The sequence below is a fragment of the Carassius gibelio genome, chromosome B1 (genome assembly GCF_023724105.1).
Source record: "Carassius gibelio isolate Cgi1373 ecotype wild population from Czech Republic chromosome B1, carGib1.2-hapl.c, whole genome shotgun sequence".
Lineage (NCBI taxonomy): Eukaryota > Metazoa > Chordata > Actinopteri > Cypriniformes > Cyprinidae > Carassius > Carassius gibelio.
In genome coordinates, this window is record NC_068396.1 from 24782819 (window position 1) to 24806945 (window position 24127).

General features: G+C 37.3%; 2 protein-coding genes across 4 annotated transcripts; one reads left to right on the forward strand and one right to left on the reverse strand.

Moving 5' to 3' along the window:
- Nucleotides 1–316: 316 nt before the first annotated feature.
- LOC127948754 (GTPase IMAP family member 7-like) lies at nt 317–15030 on the reverse strand. Of its 2 annotated transcripts, XM_052545431.1 has the most exons (3): nt 14900–15030; nt 14529–14783; nt 317–2464 (listed from the first exon to the last, which is right to left on the reverse strand). In XM_052545431.1, exons 1-3 carry the CDS (start codon nt 14988–14990, stop codon nt 1953–1955), a joined length of 858 nt encoding a protein of 285 aa, XP_052401391.1. In that variant the 5' UTR covers nt 14991–15030; the 3' UTR covers nt 317–1952. The 2 variants fall into 2 exon arrangements, with proteins under 2 accessions (XP_052401391.1, XP_052401392.1); XM_052545432.1 differs by lacking the exons at nt 14529–14783; nt 14900–15030 and adding an exon at nt 5167–5287 and having other exon boundaries at nt 317–2719.
- On the forward strand, nt 14996–24127 carry LOC127948753 (GTPase IMAP family member 7). Of its 2 annotated transcripts, XM_052545430.1 has the most exons (5): nt 14996–15144; nt 21504–22844; nt 22946–22997; nt 23253–23289; nt 23435–24127. In XM_052545430.1, exons 2-3 carry the CDS (start codon nt 21545–21547, stop codon nt 22990–22992), a joined length of 1347 nt encoding a protein of 448 aa, XP_052401390.1. In that variant the 5' UTR covers nt 14996–15144; nt 21504–21544; the 3' UTR covers nt 22993–22997; nt 23253–23289; nt 23435–24127. The 2 variants fall into 2 exon arrangements, with proteins under 2 accessions (XP_052401390.1, XP_052401388.1); XM_052545428.1 differs by lacking the exon at nt 23253–23289.

A 24127-nucleotide genomic window follows, 5' to 3' on the forward strand; every position in this document is an offset into this window, starting at 1 on the left:
TGTCACAAGAAAAATGAAGGAGGACTAATAAAATAAATGATCTTGCTGCATCAGTGTAGTCACAAGTGGAACTTGTTAACTTAGTTTATACATTTGAAAATATATAGTGATAGAGACTTGAACATGTAAGGTCAGATTTGTAATTTTTAAAATAGTGCAATCTTTTGATACTACAGCTTATTTACATTACATGATCTGTATACATTAATATTTATTTAAAATAATTTATAATAACTGTTAAACTAAAATTGCTTGTGTGTAAGAGATAAATAATAATATTAATTATTATTTACTAAATAATAAAAATTACTAAATATTAATTTTTTAAGCATAAGTGACCTTTAATTTGGAGCAAGATAAACTGGAGTTACTTCTGATTGGTTCACCTTCATTCTGAGATCTTGAATCCAGAACATAACCTGCCCCGGAGCAGGTTAGCCGTGCAGCGTAAGATACCATGGCAACGAACACCGATTAAAGCTGAGCTACTTTCATAGTACCTAAAATCCAGGGTTGGTGGAAACTAAGCTGAAACATAGCTGGCTAGCCACCTAATCCAGCTTCATGGTACAGGCCCCAGCATCCACACTTCAGGCTTTCTTGTTATGCATTTTATTATGGGTATTCTGTCCATTCTGATAACATTACAAATATGCAATTATTTTTCAAATAATATATTATCTTACATCAAGCCAAAATGTCCCATATAGACCACTGTCATCTTGTACAATTGATCTTAAGCTTTTATTATATTGCAGTTGAAAACAGTTAAAAGGATTAATCCACTCAAGACATTATATACACAAAATCATTTAGGTATGTTTCATCTTCTGTTGTTTAATTAATTTTTATTGCATTTAAGTGTTGTGAGTTACAATGATGGTGTTTTGTGTTTGCATGAATGACTGTGTGCCATCTGTATACTTTAAATTGTGGAAAAGCTACTTGTGATGAACTTTTAATCTTTTCACATGGTTTTATCTTTTACCACCTGAATTATTATGGTGGTTGTTGTAAAAGGTACAAACAAGATTATTAGTAGCAGTAAGTGGTATTGAATTTATTGATTTATACTATGTGTTTAATAAATTTAAAATTTCACATTAATAAATGTGGTGTTTTGCATACAGATTTATTGCATGCTTACTGTAAACTTCTGATTACAGTAGTATTATGTCCCCAGGTTCAAGGTTCAAAATGTTTACTGATTGCTCTAAAGAAATTGCATCAAGATTTAATGATTGTTTTGTTTCAAATAATTCTAATTGAGTACAATTTATCAACATTTCATTTGTTTGGTTTTCTTTAAAAAGTTAATCTCTTCAGTAGTCTGATCTTCAGACTAGAATTTAAACAAGAGTTTAATGTGTTTTTATTTTTTTTATTTTATGGGGGGGGGGGGACAGCAAATGTATAGATGCAGTTACAGGAAAGACTATAACTATATGCAAAAATATTAACAAAAGAGTCAACTGTAAAAAAATTCTTTTTTCAGCCACTTTAATAAAACACATGAATGTAGTAGTAGTAGTAGTAATAATAATGATAATGACAATAATAATAATAATAATAGAAATCTAGTAATCTTATAAAATAAAAGGTTAAAATTAACTGGAGATTAAAAAAATGGAAGAAAAAATTTTGAAAAACAAACATAAAATGTCTGTAGCTGATATGTTGAACAATACAGGAATAATACAGTCTGTAAACTTCTAACCACAACCAAATTCGAAGTGGATAAAGCAGATTATCTGTACATACTGTATCTGTATCTTCAAGCAGATAATTAAACGAATAAAAGTGTACATACATATTTTTTTAAATCAAAAAGATTAATAAAAACATGAATTGTTGGGATTTAACACAATATAATGTTACTCTTCTGATTTGTGTATTTTGTAATGCCCCGTTTATACATTTTATGAGATGCTGGCATCATATACTCATGTATACTATAGTATGCTGCAAGATGACTTATTCATTCCTTCACGAAATGCTGCTATTTTATTTCTTTTTGTCCGTTTCTTCTGCGCTAAAGCTTTTTCTGACTTCTGACTTTTGACTTCTGACTTCAGGTCAGCATCCTTTTCCTTTTTGGATCTCCTAGCTCTGTTGAGTTCATCTGACTTTGTAAACATGTGGTGGTTGTAGTAGCTGTTATGATTCTGCTTTATCATGGCTTCAATCTTCCTCATGAGCTCATCAACTTGGGTACGGTCAGACTTCTCTCTATTGTTGAATATATGGTATTTCCCTTTGCATGAATCTATCACTAATCTTAGCTCTGGTGCTCCCTTGATGTAATCTTCAACTGTCCTGTCTTCAAGATCATCTGCCCTGGTGAACAAAACCATCACGTGTCTGAGCACTTCTCGGCCAAAGGTTGTCTGAATCAATCCAACGATGTTTCTGTCTTCTTTAGTGAAGCGCCCAATGGCAATTACAAGAAGAAAGACATGCGGACCTGGAGCTGCAAGTCTGATGCCATTCGCAATCTCATTCAAGACTTCTTCACTGGACAGACTTGTGTCATATAGACCAGGAGTGTCCACAACACAAATCTGCTTTCTGTTTATCATCCGAGATTCAAATGAACTCTGTTTAGTGACTAATGCAGCTCTTGCTTCTGACACAAATATCCTTTCTCCAAGAATGGTATTTCCTGAAGCACTCTTTCCAACTCCCGTTTTGCCGACCAAAACTATGCATATGTCCTGACCTGTTGACATTTTAAGAAGTATTTGTTATTAAACATTTGCTAATTTAAATCAATATTAATTAGAACTAGATAAAAAAGTTTGTCAAGACAAACTTTAAGTTGGCTTGAGAAAGCCTGACCAGAAAGTTTGAAAAGTTTAGAAAGTTTGAAAATGTGAAAAGTTTAACAAGTTTAAAAAGATTTAAAAGTTTAAGAAATTTAAAAAAGACAGTGATTAACCTATTGTTAGCAATACAAGCAAGTGACTACCATGTTATTAACATGATTAGCAAAGTTGCTAGCATGTTGCTAGCATGATTAGCAAGTGACTAGCATATACTTAGTATGATTAGCAAGGTATCTAGCATGTCGCTAGCATAATTAGCAAGTGACTAGCCATGTCGCTAGCATAATTAGAAAGTTACTAGCATGTCTCTAGCATGTTTCTAGCATGATTAGCATGTGACTAACATGTTGCTAACATGATTAGCATGTTTCTAGCATGATTAGCATGTGACTAGCATGTTTTTAACATTAGCATGTTGCTAGCATGTCGCTAGCATAATTAGCAAGTGACTAGCCATGTCGCTAGCATTATTAGCAAGTTACTAGCATGTCGCTAGCATTTTGTTAGCATGGTTATATTTCTATCATGACTAGCATGCGACTAGCATGTTGCTAGCATGATTTTAGCATGATTAGCATGTTGCTAGCATGTTTCTAGCATGATTAGCATGCAACTAGCATGTTGCTAGCATGATTAACATGATGCTATCATGTTTCTAGCATGATTAACATGTTGCTAACATGTTTCTACTATGACTAGCATCTGACTAGCATGTTGCTAGCATGATTTTACCATGATTAGCATGTGGCTATCATGTTTCTAGCATGTTTCTAGCATGATTAGCATGCGACTAACATGTTGCTAGCATGATTAGCATGTTTCTATCATGATTAGCATGTTTCTAGCATTATTAGCATGTTGCTAACATTTCGCTAGCATGATTAGCAAGTGACTGGCCATGTAGCTAGCATGATTAGCAAATTACTAGCATGTCGCTAGCATGTTGTTAGCATTGATTATCATGTTTCTAGCATGACTAGCATGCGACTAGCATGTTGCTAGCATGTTTCTAGTATTATTAGCATGCGACTAGCATTTTGCTAGCATGATTAGCGTGATGCTAGCATGTTTCTAGCATGATTAGCATGCAACTAGCATGTTGCTAGCATGATTAGCATAATGCTAGCATGTTTCTAGCAGGATTAAGTTGGCTTGAGAAAGACAACTTACTGATATCCTATTTAAACTTATTATTATTCTTCTGAGACTAAATTATCAACTCTAACTCCTCCTAGAGCTTTAACTCTACAGACTCCAAACTCAGCCCAGCTCTTCAGCCTATACCCGCCGGGTGTGCTATATCTTTTCTAACTGATTGGACTTATGATTTTCATAAAAATGAATATTAAAAATCATAAAAATCCCATAGACTTTCATTGACAGGATGTTCCGATGACCCAAGCTCCAAATCCCATTAGACTCAATCAAGCTTCGATGCTAATCAATTTAAACTAATTCAAACTCATCTAATCTATCTATCTATCTATCTATCTATCTATCTATCTATATGACTATTTCTCTCTATCTATCTATCTGACTGTTTCTATCTATCTATCTATCTATCTATCTATCTATCTATCTATCTATCTATCTATCTATCCTAACAACATGTTAATCATGCTAAAATCATGCTAGCAACATGCTAGTCACAGGCTTGTCATGCTAGAAACATGCTAGAAACATGCTAGCAACATGCTAATCATGCTAGAAACATGCTAGCAACATGCTAGTCGAATGCTAATCATGCTAGAAACATGTTAGCAGCATGCTAATCATACTAAACTCATGAAAGCAACATGCTAGTCGCATGCTATTCATGTTAGAAACAATGCTAACAACATGCTAATCATGCTAAAATCATGCTAGAAACATGTTAATCGCATGTTAATCATGCTAGAAACATGTTAGCAACATGCTAATCATACTAGAAACATGCTAAAGTCATGCTAGCAACATGCTAATCGCATGTTAATCATGATAGAAAAATGCTAGCAACATGTTAATCATGGTAAAATCATGCTAGCAACATGCTAGTTGCATGGTAGTAATGCTAGAAACATGCTAACAACACGCTAGCATGGCACCAAGAGCCATTACAAACAAAAGGTTATGGTCTCATTAGATTTACAACTAGAGAGCAGGAACCTCTTGCTACACACTTTGGTTGAGAGAATCATTTGTCTGTCATCATATTTAACTTAAATGTTAAATACAATGTACTTCACCTTAGTATTTCATGTGATGCTATGTCAGAACATAGGATCAGCATATCTTAACCCAATTCTTAAATTTGTAATTCCACAGTATAGTCACAAATGGTGGATTGATAAAAACAACTTACTCATTGTAGTGCCTTTAATGATTCTGCTGGTTAAGTTGCTCCTTCAATGATTTCAGAAGATCAGATGGCAGTGGATTTGTTAAAGCAATGAATACGATTTCTGTTTTTAATAATTAGCTTAGCCCAACCTCTTTTGCACATGAGTTTTATGATTGGATAGGCTTTTACTAGTATTGCTCAGAAAGGAGAGCTTACAAGAAGAAATCATCTAGTTAATATGGCTTTTTGACATCGCAATGCATGTTATAAATCTAATATTTTATGCAATATTCAAAATATTTTTTATTATAGTATTTTGAATACCATGACTGTCAGCAATAGCCAATCACATACATATTTGCTGATTTCTTGTATGCAACAGTCAATCACTGCTTAAATCTCCTGAGTTTTGCAGGTCTTGTGTCCAGAATCATCTCATTATAACAATATGTAGGCACTACTGCTGAGTAGAGAACTTCATATAATTATATATAGGCCTACATGCAGTTCCAAAAGTTCATCAGTGATTAGGACAGTTGGTGAACATTTGGAACAGCATGCATATTCTTAATCTGAAGAACATAATAGTTTAGAAGATAATAGATAAACAACATTTATATCTCATGTGATTGGCTCTTACAGGTGTCCAGAGTATCAGGTAGACATTTGTTGAATGAGTGAACAAGCTTTTTGTCAAATATTTGGTTGACGGTCAACTGTGACATGCACACACTCGTGGTATTTTTTTATTCTTAATTGGATTAATTAATATGAATAATAATAAAAATAATTCAACAGAAATTTTGACTTTTTTGTATGTTTTAAAATTACTACACTCTGAAAATACAATTTTCTTTTATCATGTTGGGTAATTTTATTGGGTTATTTTCAATATTGTTTACCAGGTGCTGGGAAGATTTCTGTAACAGCTGCTGGGTCATAAACATTATCAGAATGTTTTATTTGAACAATTCGGTTAAATGAACTTTATACCCCATAAAAGCAATTTTAAGGACACTGAATATATATATATATATATATATATATATATATATATATATATATATATATATATATATATATATATATATATTCATTGTGTTCATTTTGCATTCTTTATCCCACTATGACCATTACATTGACGCCTGCTCTTGCAAACATTCTAATATTGTATATAATTTTCAGGCATCAGGGTGCCACTGTTAATATGTGGAGTATTTAAATCTCTTATGAATGAGCTCTCGCAGTTCACTTTAAATTTTGATGTGGTGATCACGCTCACTCTGTGTAAAGGGAGCACATATTTTAAAATGAGAGAGGCCTATATATGTCAATCTGCTGAGCATGAGCATCAAATCCTTAAGCATGGTCTGTCAGTCATTTCTCCTTACTCTTGACCCATGATCAGTTAAATCTGACTCCTGCAGCTTGTGTTGGATGCAGGGTTGCCAAGTCCTTGTTGTTTTTGTTTTTTTTCATGGAATTAGGCTACTGTTGTTATGGGTTGATTTAGGTTAAAGGTTTGAAATATTGCATAAATTACATCTGACTGAAATGCTTGTAACATTGAAACATTGTGCATTCTTCCCATGATAAACTGTGGTATATGTTATGTTTTGTGAAGGATTGCTACAAAAAAATAATAATAATAAAAAAAAAAAAACTAGAGGTGTGGTGTGGCAACTACACTGCCAGCCAAGCAGTAGGCCTGGTAAGAAGCCTTTTAGCTTTGTTTATGATCAATCTGCACAACAGTGACTGTAAAATATGTATTTTAGGTATGGAAATGACATAGTTTGAGTTTTGATATTATATACCCCTCCTTCAAACCAACCACAAAAAATCCCAACCACCAATCAAACAAATTATATCTCATGTTTAACCACTATAGAGACATCAGAGCCAGATTCCAGAAGATCTGGCTGAGGTGAAGTGCTCTCGGTGGGTTTATGAGGCCCTGACGCCCTGCAGCTCACTCCTCAAAAAAGGCTTAAAGCAAATTTTCTAATTGATGTTATCTTTATTAACAAACCACATATTTGAATTCCAAAAAAGTAATTTCTTGCCTACAAAGCTCTTAAAACTACATTTTGACACACAAAACGGTATTGTTTTTTTCATTATAGTGGATTCGGGGAATCCATTTTCCTACTCGCTGTGAGAAAATACGATAACTTCTGCAAGCAGAGTGATACAAACAGTGAAAAGGCTGTTGAACTTCTGTTGGACTCTATATCACACTCTTATCAGCCAAATTAGTTTTGAGAACTGTAGTATAACATATATTTTGCAATACCCGTAACAAATGTAAAAGATTTCCAGTAAGCTACAATACATTTGGTTTATTGGTTAATGGTTTCATTCATTTTTATTGGATTTATTATGATGTATCTGATATCTATATCTTGCTCTGTGTCTTATATGACTCCTTACATTTAAAGCAGTCACGCAGGAAAGTATATTATTCAGATTACAGGTGACCTCATATAAAACACGCACACTTTCAGGGTAGATAAGGTACAAAGGTGTACGATTTGTAAAAAAATGGTACCATCCCAGTGACAGCGTTTTGCACTGAGAGTGCACATATGATGATGATTCTCAGATATTAGATGTATTGCCAAGTGTTTTTACAATTTGATGCTGCTATCTTGCACCTTTTGGACTGATCCAGATTCACCAGCCATGCAGAAAATAGATTTTTTGGTCTTTCAGTTCCTGGAACATATTATAAATAGATAAATGACTTCCAGTCAGCTTGTTTGGTATCATGTATTAGATAACACTTTAGTTTAAGGTGTCCTTGTTGCACGTTACATGTACTTACTATTATAATAACAGTTAATTATGCATAATTACATGAAAGTAACCCTATAACCCAAACCCTAATCCTAACCTTAACCATAAGTACTTGTACTTAATTAATATTACTTAGTACTTAATCAGATAATTACATTGAAACAATGATGTATGAGTAAAGAATATAAAGATGAGTAAAGAAAATAAAGCTAATAATAATAATATAGATCAAAAATAAATTTCCTCCACAAGGACACCTTAAGTGTAACAATGTATTATTATCGATACATGACACCAAACATGCAGTCTATATGTATTTATTGGTGTTAATGTTTCAATGCATGCATATCATATCATGGTCCATATATAATATAGCCCATTGATTTAAAACAAAAAAGTCACACAGGTTGTACCAAATTTTATTCTGCTTCAGTTGGTAAAATATTTCCTATTTAGAAGGCTTTCACGATTCGCTAAAATATGGCAGATAAATTCTGTAGCAGTTCTCGATCATGTAATGTCCTAAATGACAAAATCAATCAATAAACATAAATAAATAAACAAAAATAAATAACTGTAGTTGTTTTTACAACATGTCTTTCTGTTTTACTATATTGTAGCTGATTCATAAATGCATTAAGCCACTCAAGACTGTGTATTATATTCAAAAAATAATTTAGCCATATTTCACAGTATAATTGACTATGAAAGTACTGACACAGTCTTTCATAATTGCTTAGACACTAAAAGTGGTACTTGAAGCCCACTCAGTACTCATATACCTACTGTATATCTTTATCTGCAAAACTAAAAGCACATTACATGTTTTAAACCCGGTTTGCTATTGTAAAGCAAACTTTTAACAAAATTCTTAACACAGTTATCTACACGCATCATTTAAAACTAACAGCTCTTTTGTTTCATTTGGGAACACTTAAAGGTCCCGTTTTTCACGTTTGTGTTTACAGTGTGCAATATAACGTGTTCATATTTCGCGTGTAAAAAAACAGTATTTTTCACACAATTCACCTATCTGTATACCAGTGTTTTCACTGTCATAAAAACGGGCTGATGACTTCAATACGTAACGAGTTCTGATTGGGCCAGCGGTTCCTGTGTTGTGATTTGACACCAGCTTAGAGCAGGCTGACCTCCTGGTAACGTGATTGGGCTAGTTTTGGAGTAGTTTTGAGAAGCAAGTGGGCAGGAGCATGTGCTGGAGATGTACTTATAATCACAGGAGCGTTTTTACTAACGAGATGCGCATGAAAATCGCATTCGTTTTTTTGCACAGCCCTAACATCTAGTCAACAAAGCTAAACAGCATTGCCCTTTGTGTAATAAGTTACAGAAACTGTTAAACGCAACAACTTAAATAATAAAATACACTTACCGGTTGTGGTCCATAAACAACGCCTTCTCCAGACGAAGAGGGAACTGCTCCATCTTTCAAGAACACTCTTTGTGTGAATCCGGCATTAAACTGATTGAGATTGAGGAAGCTGTCCTCAGCAAAATGTGCTGCACATAGTTTTACATGTGGATTATAATTTTCGGGAACCGAGTTTAACATCAATTGTAACCATTAATCTCCAAGTACAGCGTCCCTGGGAAGCCCAAACAAAGCTGATTGGAGTCCGAGTTGAAAATAACAGCGTTTCAACCAGACATGGGGACTTGTGACTTGGACTCAAGTCGACTCGAGTCGCTATTTTTAGGACTTGAGACTTGACTCGGACTTGGAAGTTAAAGACTCGGGACTTGACTTGACTTGAGACACGATGACTTGAATGACTTGAGTGTTAATTACATCATGTTTTCAGTTTGAATATAAAATATATAAATTATTTTTTTTAAATAAAGTTGATTACTCAGCTGGAGGGCAGGCTGAGAATAGCATCGTGACTGGATCAGGACACTATCATCAGTCATGTCCTCTCTACCTTACACACACCACGCCCACTTAAATCAGATATCACATCACATCAACATGTCAGCCTGAGAAGTTCAGAGGGTCATCGCTTTTGACTTCAATAGTTCGCGCCTAAAAACGCGTGGAAAGCGCTAGTCGCGCCGCTTTCTCCTTCTTTCCAAAGCGCTCGGACAGAAGTGCTCCTGGGGCGTCTGTCGTTGCTAAGCATCCATGACACGCTCTCTCTCAATGAAGGATAAATGGATTTGCAGCACTAAAAATCGCTCGCAGTAGCTCTGCTACTAAATTCATTTCAAAATGGCAATCCATATACAGCTGTGAACAGCTGTTCCTTCATCTTAGCTGAGCTTTCAACGTTGATACGAGAAAGGATGAAGCTGATTGGTTAGTTATTGTCACATGACCTGCAGTGCGCTTGCGGCATTCTGAAAAGTTTAGATGTTTTTAACTCGATGCGGTGCGCGTCGTGAGCGTTGCTTCCATTATGAGCGCGCATACCGCGCGCCTACATTGGAAATAACGAACTTGCGCGCACAAAAGACGTGATGTGAATGGCCCCTAATGATCAGCTAGCAGGCCGTCAAAAAAAACGCACTCCAGGGGCGGCGCTAGGGCTGGGCTAAGGGGGCATAAGCCCCGAATATTTTGTTACCTTGTCTTTCTCATAGAGCAAAACAATTAATCAGAAAAACAAATGTAGCTGCCGCGATTACCCAATCATGAGAAGTGCATATTACATACATATATATATATATATATATACATATTGTGGCGGGGTGAGGAACTACACGACAACCGATGGACAGAGAAAGTCCCCGAAGGGTGGATTTATTAAATCAATTGTGCTCTGAGTGAAGGCGGTGCTCTCCGTGGTGCTCCAAGTCCCTCGTGCTCTCTGTGTCCTGAGTGGTGGATCCCGTGCTGTGCTCTCCTTGGTGGGGCTGACGGTCACACGCTGCTCTCTGTAACAGAGGATGTAAGGGTTAGCGTCTTTGTCGGGAGACATTCCTCACCGAACTGCTTTCCTCCTCTGCCTAAGTAGGCGCCGCTTGACGAGCTGCAGGTGCGGCCGCTCAGCCCGTGACGAGCTAGTGCCGGTGACTCCACTGTGTTGCCAGGGCGACGCTGACGAGCGCTCGGGACGCATGTCACTATATATATATATATATATATATATATATATATATATATATATATATATATATATATATAACACACACTCACGCACACACACACACACATATATATATATATATATATATATATATAACACACACTCACATATATATATATATATATATATATATATATATATATATATATATATATATATATATATATATATATATCTATATCTATATATATATATATATATACAGTACAGAATATAAATATGACGTACAGACCAAAAATTTAGACACACCTTCTCATTCAAAGAGTTTTCTTTATTTTCATGACTATGAAAATTGTAGAGTCACACTGAAGGCATCAAGGGCTATTTGAGCAAGAAGGAGAGTGATGGGGTGCTGCGCCAGATGACCTGGCCTCCACAGTCACCGGACTTGAACCCAATCCAGATGGTTTAGGGGTGAGCTGGACCACAGACTGAAGGCAAAAGGGCCAACAAGTGCTAAGCATCTGTCGGGGAACTCCTTCTTTGAAGAACCTAGAATATGACATATTTTCGGTTGTTTCACACTTTTTTGTTATGTATATAATTCCATATATATATTTCCATATAATATATATATATATATATATATATATATATATATAATATATAATATATAATTCCACGTGTTAATTCATAGTTTTGATGCCTTCAGTGTGACTCTACAATTTTCATAGTCATGAAAATAAAACTCTTTGAATGAGAAGGTGTGTCCAAACTTTTGGTCTGTACTGTACATAACAAAAAAGTATGAAACAACTGAAAATACGTCATATTTATATTCTATACTCTGAGAGAGAGAGAGAGAGAGAGAGGGGAGAAATGTAACAGTTTAATGTTGTATGTAAACTGTGTTTGAGAGAGAGAGAGAGAGAGAGAGAGAGAGAGAGAGAGAGAGAGAGAGAGAGAGAGAGAGAGAGGTGTTCAGAGAGGAGTCTGTTGGATGTTTAGTTTTATGGACTCAATGTTGAAATGTAAAACATTTCAAACACTGTTGGCAGAAGTGAAAAATAAATAATTTTAGGAAGTTACCATTTTGTTTGATTCCATGATGTATTTTACTGAACATGAGTATTTACAATGCAAATCCAAATTATTTTAATTTACTGACAGTTACTTATATCTTGTCTTTTAACTTTATTAAGATCAGATTCTGCAGGTAAAATAACAATATTAAGGTGACTTGACTTGGACTTGACTTGACATAGCTTGTGACTTGACTTGACTTGACTTGCCCAAGAAAAAAATACTTGGGACTTACTTGAGACTTGAAGGTTAAGACTTGAGACTTAATTGAGACTTGAAGGTTAAGACTTGAGACTTACTTGAGACTTGAAGGTTAAGACTTGAGACTTACTTGAGACTTGCACATGTGTGACTTGGTCCCATCTCTGGTTTCAACGACATGGCAAACACAAACGCAGCTCTTTCTCCTCCGTCGGAGCGCAACAAGACCACTCCCCCCTTTTTGTGAATTCATGTGGGCGGTGGTTAGTCAAAAAACTGTTTAAGTGACGTCATTACTGCAGGAACTAGGGATGTAGTCCAAACTGGTTGTTTTTTTGTAGGCGAATTCTGTTAAATAAAATATCTCACTTGGCATTAAACTTTGAGCTTTAGAATTTTACAGATATTATTTATACTCTAACAACATTACACACTAACTAAAGTTTAAAACATGAAATCACGAAAGAAGGGGACCTTTAAGACATTCAAAGGCCACACTCATTTACTGATGACCTACACACAGTGATAATGTGTGAGAAAATTTTTACATAATTTGTTCACTTACAAATCAAAACTCAGTGTTTTGAGAAAGAAATCTACATTGCGTGTGAGTGTATGTATATATATATATATATATATATATATATAGAGAGAGAGAGAGAGAGAGAGAGAGAGAGAGAGAGAGAGAGAGAGAGAGAGAGAGAGTGTGTGTACAGTACATATTTTTTTACTTGCAGTACATATTTTGTCCCCAAGAAGCAGTGTTTACTAGGTCCCCCAACCCCCCTGCCCCACACACATTTGTTTCTATGAATATTGGGGACTTTCCATAGACTTCTATTACTTTTATAGTGACCATATGATATTTTCTATCCCCTAACCCTAAACCTACCCCTTACAGAAAACCAGTCATTTACTAATCTTTATAATTTTTTCCCTGAGAGGGACCACAGGCCAGTCTCCACATTGTCAAAAATTGTAGGCTTTACTATCCTTGTGGGGTCATTTGGTCTTCACAATGTAGCATAAACAAATGCACAAATACACGTATGAATACAAGCCAAGTCAACTTTATTTCTAAAACACTTCATACTGTACAATATAGATTGTTTCACAGCAGCTTTACAATAGTAACAAATTTAAATTCTGCTGTAAAGCAGCTCTTACAAGTTAATAATATCATTATACAGTTCAAGTCAAGTTCAAGTTCAGTATTGATTGTGCAAAATTAATCAGTTGTACATACATGCATTCTGTATACAGTGTATATGTGCATATGCATGTACTGTATGTGCAGGTGCAGTTAAAGGAAAGTCCACTGTAAGGGTGGAGTGTAATGAAAAGCTGTAAAAAGACTCACAAAAGAGTCAACTAAAACACATTGACTTTATTTTTATTTTTTTCTAGCCACTCTAATAAAACACATGAATGTTGTGGTGGTGGTAGTAGGCTAATAATAATAATTCTAGAAACTTACATAAAAGGATAATGGTTACTGTGTTAAAAACTAAAAAAAAGGCAAAAATTGAGTCTGTAAACTTCTATGCCCAACCTAATTCCTACAGGGATTAAGCAAATTATATGTACATTTTCAGTCAGGCAAATAAAATAGTACATAAAGGATACATATATGCTTTAAAAAAATCAAAAAGAAAAACAAAAAGATTAATAAAAACATTTAAACAATTGTTAGAATTTACCATTATTTTAATGTTTATCTTCTTGTGAATTTTGTAATGCCCCGTTTATAATATAATTTGTATGAAATGCTGGCATCAAATACTCAAGCATTCTATAGTATGCTGCAAGATGACTTATCTGTTTCTTTTTGTAAAGCCATTATTTCCTTTTTAAGGTCAGCAATAATTGTATCCTTTTCCTTCATCGTTCTCCTAGCATTATTGAGTTCATTTGCCATTTTAAACATGTGGTGGCTGTAGTAGCTGTTATCATTCTGTTTTATCATGACTACAATCTTCCTAATGAGCTCATCAACTTGGGTACGGTTAGACTTCTCTCTATTGTTGAATATATGGTATTTCCCTTTGCATGAATCTATCACTTTTTTTAGTTCTGGTGCCTCCGCTATGTAATCTTCAATTGTCCTGTCTTCAAGATCATCTGCCCTGGTGAACAAGACCATCATGTGTCTGAGCACTTCTTGGCCAAAGGCTGTGTGAATCAATCGGACGGTGTTTCTCTCTTCTTTAGTGAAGCGCCCAATGGCAATTACAAGAAGAAAGACATGAGGACCTGGAGCTGCAAGTCTGATGCAATTCACAATCTCATCTAAGACTTCTTCATTGGACAGACTTGTGTCATGTAGACCAGGAGTGTCCACGACACAGATCTGCTTTCTGTTTATCATCCGAGATTCAAATGCACACTCTTTAGTGATTGATGTACCTCTTGGTTCTGACAAAAATATCCTCTCACCAAGAATGGTATTTCCTGTAGCACTCTTGCCAACTCCTGTTTTGCCGACCAAAACTATGCGTATGTCCTGACCTGTTGACATTTTAAGAAGTATTTGTTAACACATATTTGATCATTTGAACTAATATTAACTAGGATTAAAACCAGCTGTTAGTAATCATAAGACGGTGGACTGATAAAGAACTTACTCATTGTAGTTCTGTTGATGATTTTCTGCTGGCTGCGTTGCTCCTTCAAGGATTTCAGAAGATCTGATGGCAGGGGGTTTGCTGAAGCCATCAATGCAGAGTTCTGTTTATTGCCTCTGTTTTTAAGAATATTCTAAGCCCAACCTCTTTTGCACACGTGTTTTAAGATAAGATAGGTTTTTACTTGAACTATTTAGGAAGGGAGATGAGAGGAAGTGATTCATTTGGAGATCTGTACTCTGAAGGTAAGAGTTTATGGCACTATTTAAAAGAAGAAATCAGCTAGTTGACTAAAATGGATTTTAGTACTTATCAACCCTAAGATTTTAGACATTGCATAGACTATTTCTAATATAACATTAGGCACAGTGTCTGTCTGTCTATCTATCTATGTCTGTCTGTCTAGTAGAAATAAAATATGCATTTCTCAGTGCTCTACAGTACATGCACTACTGCTAAAATAGTTGCTGGTCCCAGCTAGAAATGGTTTGCTCTAAAATGTTCTGCATTACCATGCATTGTTCAAGCAATGTTTTTAGCGGGTAGTTTTATTTTTGTCCCCAGAACGTTCACCTATAAAATCAAATAACATTCTCTTCAAACATTCTTAAAATGTTTAGTGATAGCATTGTTAGAACATCATTTTCTAACATTCTTAACGTTTTTAGCGGGTAGTTTTATTTTTGTTCCCAGAATGTTATCTCAAAAGATAGTATAACATTCTCTATAAACATTCTAAAAATGTTAAGTGATAACATTGTTATAACATAATTCCTTAATATTCGTATAATGTTCCTAACTGACGTATGGAACTGTACGCACATTCCTAATCTGAAGATCAAGGGTTAAGATAAAGAGAGTTTTTATTTACACAACATTTATATGTCAGGTGACTGGCTCAAACAGGTGTTGATAAGAGTATCGGTAAGCCAAATATATGTTGGATGAGTGACCTTTAACAGTTTTGGCCTTTTGCCAGAAATGTATCAGGCTCACTGAATAAGCGTGGTAAACTGTGATATGTACACATTTCGTTCTTAACCCTCGTTAACTGGTTGGACTTATGATTAAAGGTCATAATCCAAACCTACACTAGACTTGTTGTCATTTGTATCACTTCAATGCCATTCAATTACATAAAAAAAAATTTAATTGCCATGTTGTGTTATATTGCACAAGTATAAAAAAGTAATGACAAGAGAAAGAAGAGTTTGGGTGATTTTTCTCTGCAGGTGTAGAGATATTCTGAAAATAACTTTCCAGTTTACTTTAATTTTCCAAGTGTTTCAAAGCCTGTTTCCACAACTGAGTAAAATGTAAAAGAAAGTAATTGTAAAGTTTTGACTTTATTTCTCACAATTGCAACTATATTTCTCATGATTTTGAGGTAAGCCTATATCTTGCAGTTCTGAATTTATTTCTCAGAATTTACATAATTTCTCAGGAATTTCATCTTGTTTATATCTCACAAGCTCGCACTTCAGATTTTCACCTGAAGAATGGTCACTCAGGTAGCCTACTGTATGTTACTTTTTATGAATACTGTTAATTTATGTACACTATTCTTTTAACTTTTTTTTGCTATTAAAGAGTAAAATCATATATGGAACTGTCTAGGGGATCGTTAATGCGCATCTCGTTAGTAAAGCCGGTTCTCTAATCAGCAGTTAATTCCATCAGGTACGTGATTTCACATAGAGCAGCTGTTACTACACAGAGCCGTTGTTAACTGAGAAGATGCTCCGGCTTTACTAACGAGATGCGCATTAACGATCGGCCGATCGTGATCGGAGCACCCCTAGAACTGTCAGTCTCTTGCTTAGTTTCTGAATGAATCAGCGTTTATGAGAGAAACCGTCTCAGGTTACGAATGTAACCATGGTTCCCTGAGAGGGAACGAGACACTGCGTCCTCTGAGGGGACACTATGGAGAACACCTCGTCGTGACCCGTGTCTGAAGTGTAGCGGGTCCCGGCTAGGTCTCCACTGGCAGATATATAGATAATCCTCTGATAGGAGTGCTCTGGAAATATTAGAAATATTACCAGGGGGCAAGGAACTCGACCGGAAGTTGAAGTCGGGTGGGGGCTGCCATCTTTTAGCAGAACTTCACTTGCGTTAGCATTCCCATTGACTCCCATTCATTTTGGCGTCACTTTGACAGCAAATAACTTTACATCTGAGGCGTTTAAAGACTCCGTTTGTCCATTATTTACTTCTAAAGATACACAACAATGTATAAAGGGCTCCATTACCTTATATGTTACATTATGGCCCCGTATAAACAGTTTTTGTAAAAAATAGGCTAACGATTGCGTCATAACCACTCGGCTCTCTGTCGCATTACCGTACAGACAGGAGGAGAAGCTCGCAGGCAATTAACTTAATATGGCGTACTGGCGTTACATTTTAAAATACTATAAAAATTAATCAATCAGAATACTTACTCCTGCTCACTCACGACAAAGAACTCCCCGCTCAAGCTCGCCGTCTCTGCAAGATTAACGATGGCAGTTTGCACGCACAGCTACTAGAAGATTTACATCTGTCAGACAGGTTGCTGACTTCGTCAAGCTTCTTTTGAGTCTGCGCGTCAGAAAAGGAAGTGCTAAAAAATGCTAAAAATGGGCTTCACTTGTCTCAATTGAGTTCCAATGGGGTCGCTGTGTCCATTTCTTTTACTGTCTATGAATATTACAGAGAAATCAGTGACGCAGGACAACAGTTGCTCGTTCTCCATTCACTTGGATTATCTTTATTTTCAACTTCATTTTAACTTTGTATCTGCAATCATGAATTATTTTCTGTTATTTTTTTCTGCTTTGCATTAAAGCACAGGTTATATCCACATTTGGATTACATGAAGTAATATAATCTTCAACTGTCTGTTTTCACATAAATGTATCCTCACATATTTTTCCAAACATGAACTTAAAGTTTGTATGAAACCAAAAACAAACGCTTTCCCTTTAAATCCCATGTTTGGTCTATCATGGGATGGTTCGATGGCTGTTCATAACATTATCCCTTATGGCCAAAGGCCTAAGCAACATACCCAACTTACCTGTAGGGCCTCGGCCCAGGGTAGAGCTGAAGGCTAGGAATCACGAAAGATTCCTTTAAGGGAAACGGCTAAGAACCTAGCCCTTTTCTACTACCAAGTCTTGCTTGTCACACAGGGGCTACCGCTAGCTTTCACAAAAACTTGCCGAAAGAGCTGTCCCAACAGTACTCTAGTAGTAACATCCTGTTCTAGATAGGTATCGGAGGATACCTGGGTGGAGTGGCGCCCAGAAAAAACGGGGCTTTAACCGACTCAAGAAAGGGCACGAAGCAGCCACGCGAAGCCCTCACCATATAGGATTTTTAGAAAGAACGCACTAGTGTGCGAACTTACCACAGTGTGGATTTCAGAAAGTGTGCAAAGACTTCACGTGCACACTTACCATAACATGGATTTACAAATACTGTTCTAAGGAGGGGCTCTCGTGGCACTCTGATAGAGCAGCTCGTAGATGGAATGGCCCGGGAGCAGAGCAATTGGAGGACGGAACGTACAGATGAAGCCTCGGCCACGCCTGTGCCATGGCGTCCAGCCCCAATGGAGCTGGATGAGTCAGAGGAAGCCAGAGGGGATAGTGCGATGCTCTCTCGAGCCGCAAAACCGATCCACCCAAGTCTGGCCAACCACTCCAACTCTGCTTCAAGACCTTGGTGCGAAGTTGCCATTCCCCGAGCCTCAGCCCCTGCCTCAGCAGGATTTCTGTTCTCACAGTGCGTCTCAAAACAGTATGTAGTACTGGAGGACTCTGATGAAAAAAAATGAGAATTCAGTCTCCCATGAGAGGAGGACTCTGAGCTCCGAGCAGCATGCTCATAGGCGACCCTTTTAGAAAAGGGGAGCGCTGCTAAACTACCACGAGAATTGCCCACACAGCCCCTCATGTTGAGGGGCGGTGCTTGAGGTGTATAACAAATACACACTGGTAGAATGAAGCCCAAGGAACCCAGGGCGAATCATCTTAAGAAAGGGAACGAAGCAGAGCACGTAACCCCTACCGTACAGGATTTCAGAAAGTGCGCAGAATCTTGCATGCACACTTACCACTTTACGTGGATTTCAGAAAGTGCACAGAGTGTTCATGTGCACACTGACCACCATGTGGTTTTGAGAAAGTACACAGGCTTAGCGTGTGTACAGAAAGGTTCCTAAGCATCACAGAGGCGCTGGATCGCACAGGAGAGGCAAGCTCCAACTCTCAAGCGAGGGGAGCGAACCCATGCGGGTCCATGCCGAAAGCCTGTGATCGTGGCCACCTAATACCAGAGCACGAGGCCGGAACTGAGCACCACTCTCCTGTACTGGAGTCCCGCTTACGGGGCGCCCCCTTTTTGTCCGGACCGTCAGTAAGGTGATCACTAAGAAAATAGGACTAACCAAAACATCACAGGTCCAGAATAGGAGACTGTTATGTGAGAAACTTTCCACCTAACCTCGATCAGGCGGAGAGCTGGTGGCTACAGGGGAATTAGGCAGGGGAGAATAAAAACAGAAATTAAAAACATCCAAAGGAAGTGAATAACTCCTAGGTATCACTCCGATCCGGACGAGAATGCTGCCTTGTCTGAATCACATCCCTCAGACCCTGCTTACCACTTCGTGACCTGCGATTCCTCTTGCCCCTGCCCTTAGGCGGGGGAGGAGCGCGAGCCGCGACACTAGCCTTCTGCGCCCGTCTTCGATCCTCAGATCGAGATGGGCCAGGACCCTTTTGTTGTTCGGGCTCGGACCTGGACCTTCGTGGGATGAAGGATTTAAAGGCAGCTGAGCGCGCCCTTGCCTCCCTGAACTTTTCGACCACCATCTCGACGGAGGTACCGAAAAGCTCAGAAGGCGAAACCGGAGCATCGAGAAAAACCCCCTTTCTTCCTTCCCGATGTCTGCCAGTTTCACCCACAGATGTCTCTCCGTTACCACCATGGCCGCCATAGACCTACCCATGGCTGAGGCGGATTTACCATTTAAGCGGGATGATTTACCATTTAAGCGGGATGTTTATCCTGGAGTGGCTTAGATTTCAAAGAGGGAGATTTAAGGGAGGATGTTTCCCCCACAGAGAGATAGCTAGCCAGCATCTCTTCTACAGGGGGCATCCTCTCATAGCCGTTTTCGTGCATGCCATCGATATCAGCATAACTCGTATGCTGAAACCAATGGATGCGAGAGGAAAACGGCCTCTTCCATTCCTTTTTTTAGACTTATGCATGTAAGTCAGGCAAGAATGGAAGGCTCACCTGGGCTGGAGGGCTATGGTCAGACAAATAACGCTCATCAAGGCGACCTCGCGACGTCACATTTCTGGCATGCTTCTATGGCAAGTCTAATTTTGCTGTGGTGTGATTCATAACCTCTAACAGCTCCCCATACGCAGGGCAAGAGGATTGAGAAGGCTCAGCCTCAGCTTCTCCAGTAACATCTCCTGCTCTTTTTGGGTAAAACCCAGCAGAGCACTAACTTCAGTATCAGAATGGGTTAATGACAACGCATTTTCCTCCTGAAGTTCATTCTCATTTGCCGCCGAAGAGTGTGAAAGGAAAAGTCCCTCTCTACACTCCTCAGTGAGATCCACCTGTGATACCCACAAGCTCATTCTCCTCCATGCCTCGGCAACGGCGGGACCTGAGCCGCGGGAACCAGATGGCCACCCCTCTTTCCTCGAAAAGAGAGACAAACGAGAGCAGGCTTTTTCACAGAAAAACGTTCGCAGTGCACGCAGATTGCCCCCTCAAGGACATTGCGCGCATGCTCTTCTCCCAAACAAGAGACGCAAAGACTGTGTGTGTCATCAGGTGTCAAATAACGCTGACATGGATGCACACACTGTTTAAATGCCTTGCTAGTGGATTGCCATGATAACAATAATAGATCGCTCTTACCGTTTTGGTCGTTTCTCAGATGCACGCTTCAAACAAAACAGTCAATGAAGACGAAGAAGATAAGTGACTGGTCCTACGGGCACGTATTTATAGTGGCGCTGGTAATGACGTCAGAGGCTGTCGCCGGCCAACACGTTGGCATTTTTCAAAGTATGCTTCAGACACAGGTCACCACGAGGTGTTCCCCATAGTGTCCCCTCAGAGGACGCAGTTCGAAGTTCCCTTGACAGGAAATTAAAGCAACCTATGTTGGCTAGTTTACATTTTTGAGACTCTGAAGCCCCCTAAAGTTAAGTGACTGGAATTTAATGTCATAAACATAGGCTGTACAACTTGATGTAATTTCTAGTGAGAAATGTGTATTGTAGTATTTAACCATTTTCTTAGTCATCACCAAAGCACTCTCTATTTTTTTTTTTTTTGTTTGCAGAGCATTACGTTATTCTGAAGTGTCTGCTTCATAAACCAAATCGCCCTTTTCGTGAATTTCGTATTCCCCAAACATAGGCCTACATAGGCCTACTCCCAGAACAGACATTTGCAGGGGAGCATGGGAAAGAAGCAGAAGACTTCCTAGAAGTCACTGGTGTTGAAAGTTATTGTTGTTGTAAATACTTTTTATTCCACAAAATTAATGTGACATTAATCTGTATTATTCTTTCTTTAGGGCATACTGCTTGCTGGACAGTGTGACACACTACCTTGAGAATGGAAGCCCAGGATAAATTGCAGGTTATCCTGCTTGGCACGACGGGGTCTGGTAAAAGTGCTTCAGGAAACACCATACTTGGTAAAAAGGTTTTTAAATCTTATGCATCTACTCAGTCAGTCACAGTATCAAACCAGACTGAAACAGCGAGAATTCATGGAATGGAAGTCACAGTTGTGGACACTCCTGGATGGCACTGTACTAAAATCTCTGAGGATGAGGTCGCATCACAAATAAAGGCAGCCACTGCATCACTTAATGGGCATTATGCTTTTCTCATGGTCATCCCCATTGGTTCCTATACAGCAAAAGAAATGCAAATGATTCCACAGTTACGTAAAATCCTAGGAGAAGATTTTTTTACTCATACTACAATTCTGTTTTCATTCCATGATAACCTTGAGTCAAAATCCTTTGATCAGTTTATTACAGAAGAAGAGGGAGCACTGAAGATTATCATTCAGTGCTGTGGAAATCGAGTGTACACCTGGAACAACAAAGATCGTTCATCTGTGAAGAATTTAAACAAGTTGTTAAAGGATCTAAAAGAAACACAGGGAATGAATGAAAACTCTAAGGAGAGTTCGCAGAGTGAAAATCAAGATGAAAAAATTATCGTAAAACCAGAACAAGATCAAGTCACATCTGAAGAAACTATAGGACATTCAGATGCACATATGAAGAGGCACAAGAAAGACACTACAGAACCAATGGACAAGACAAGTGAAGAAGTCAGAGTTGTTGTCTTGGGAATGGCTGGGGTAGGAAAGACCTCAACCATTACCACAATTTTAGGAAAGGATAACAAAACTGAAATAAGCCAATCGCGGGTTAATAAAACCAGAAGGTCTGGGATTAACTTAGTGTTGATTGATTCTCCTGGCTTTAAGGAAGCAACAGAAGTGAATGATTCAGTCTCCCAGTCTTTGTCATATGCTGCTCCAGGGCCACATGTCATTATGATTGTAATCAGAGCGGGACAAGTTACCTCAGAAAACCTCAAAATAATTGATCGCATACATGCGTGTCTTCACAAATCAAGAAAACAAACAATGATCCTGTTCTCTGGAAAGGATTATCTAGAAAACAAAGATATTGAAGAGTATATTAAGGAGAATCCAGAGATTGAACATCTTGTAAAATTGTACGGCAAAAGATTTCATGCACTGAATAACAAGGATGTCAATGATCAGACTCAAGTTAACCAACTGCTTGAAAAGATTTCTGCAATTTACCATGAACACGATGGTCACTTCGTCAAAGAAAAGAGGAACGGTCCGGATCACACAGAAGAAAAAAGTATGTACATGACAAAGAACGTATTAAATTAAGCATAACATTTTTTTTTATTATTACGCGATTAAGATTGTGACTATGTGTGTTTCTTTTCATTTTAATAGAGAAACGAGAAAAACATAACGATTTAAAGGATGGCTTAATGATTTAAAAGAGGTATTGTGTATTTTCATATTCACTCATAACTCTCTATATACTGAGTATTTGATTGCTAAGTGTTAAATTGATAGTTCACGAAAGTTTTTCATAATTTACTCACCCTCACATTGTCCTAAACCTGTATAAAAAAAGTAAAAAAATATATATATATATTTTACATATAAATATTCGTTTTTTTTTTAACAGTCAGACGCTGCCACCAATTGTTAGGTTGGAACCATTCTTAAAAATATTTTATTTTGTGTTCAATAGAAGAGAGAATCTCACACAGGTTTGGAACAACTTGAGAGTGAATAAATAATGACAGATTTTTTTTATTTTAGGATGAACTATTCCTTTAATAACATTTTCTAATTGGCTGTCATTGATTGTCTGCTTCATTGTGACACCAAAAAAAAAAAAAAAAAGTATTTTTTCTCTCTCTTCTTTTTAAGACCTCAAGAAGTGCAATACAACATTGGAAAAAAAGAGATGTGCTGGAAAACGTTCAGTTTTATCATCTTTCCACACATTCTTTTTCATCTGAAGACCAATATTCCTATAAAAATGTTGTGTTTGCAAATATATAATATTCTCTTCAATGATACGTGTTATGTTAACTTGACAGGTAACACAGAGCTGAAGACTAAGCAGTGTAAACAAAAGTGAGGATAATAAACAGCAAAATAAATATTTCTGTGACAGTAAGTTGGATGTACCCAGTAGGTTAGAAATGAACAAATACAGGCTTCTCGTGATGAGGTGTTTGTTTTGCACATTGTGTAACAAGTTTCTGACCAGAATCACAGTTTTATTCTGAGCATCCTATGATTTAAAAATTTGAGATAAAACTTTTACACTTCTATCTTTCAAATGTAATCATTACAATCAAATGTACTACACAGGGTATAGATTGGCGTTATTGTTATTTAAAGACTAGACCTTTTTCACCTTTAAAATATAATTTCATCTTGCAAATCTTGTTTTTGTACTTAATGCAGTTTGTTTTGTCATGTGAGTTTGTGAGATGTAGGCCTATGTTTATCCAGCCTGTTAGTGTATTTTCATAAATATTTGATTTAATCACTTATTCTTTTGACTTTTAACTTAGTATTTGATAAATTCATTAAACATGAGATTTAAACTTA

What these genes read in the sequence shown, in the direction of transcription:
- LOC127948754 (XM_052545431.1), bottom strand. Translation starts at nt 14,990, where the DNA reads ATGGCTTCAGCAAACCCCCTGCCATCAGATCTTCTGAAATCCTTGAAG. An exon ending in CATCAACAGAACTACAATGA is followed by an intron (nt 14,784 to 14,899) that starts GTAAGTTCTTTA and finishes AAATGTCAACAG; the next exon opens with GTCAGGACATACGCATAGTT. An exon ending in CATCAGACTTGCAGCTCCAG is followed by an intron (nt 2,465 to 14,528) that starts GTCCTCATGTCT and finishes TTGCAGCTCCAG; the next exon opens with GTCCGCATGTCTTTCTTCTT.
- LOC127948753 (XM_052545430.1), top strand. Translation starts at nt 21,545, where the DNA reads ATGGAAGCCCAGGATAAATTGCAGGTTATCCTGCTTGGCACGACGGGG. An exon ending in GGATCACACAGAAGAAAAAA is followed by an intron (nt 22,845 to 22,945) that starts GTATGTACATGA and finishes TCATTTTAATAG; the next exon opens with AGAAACGAGAAAAACATAAC.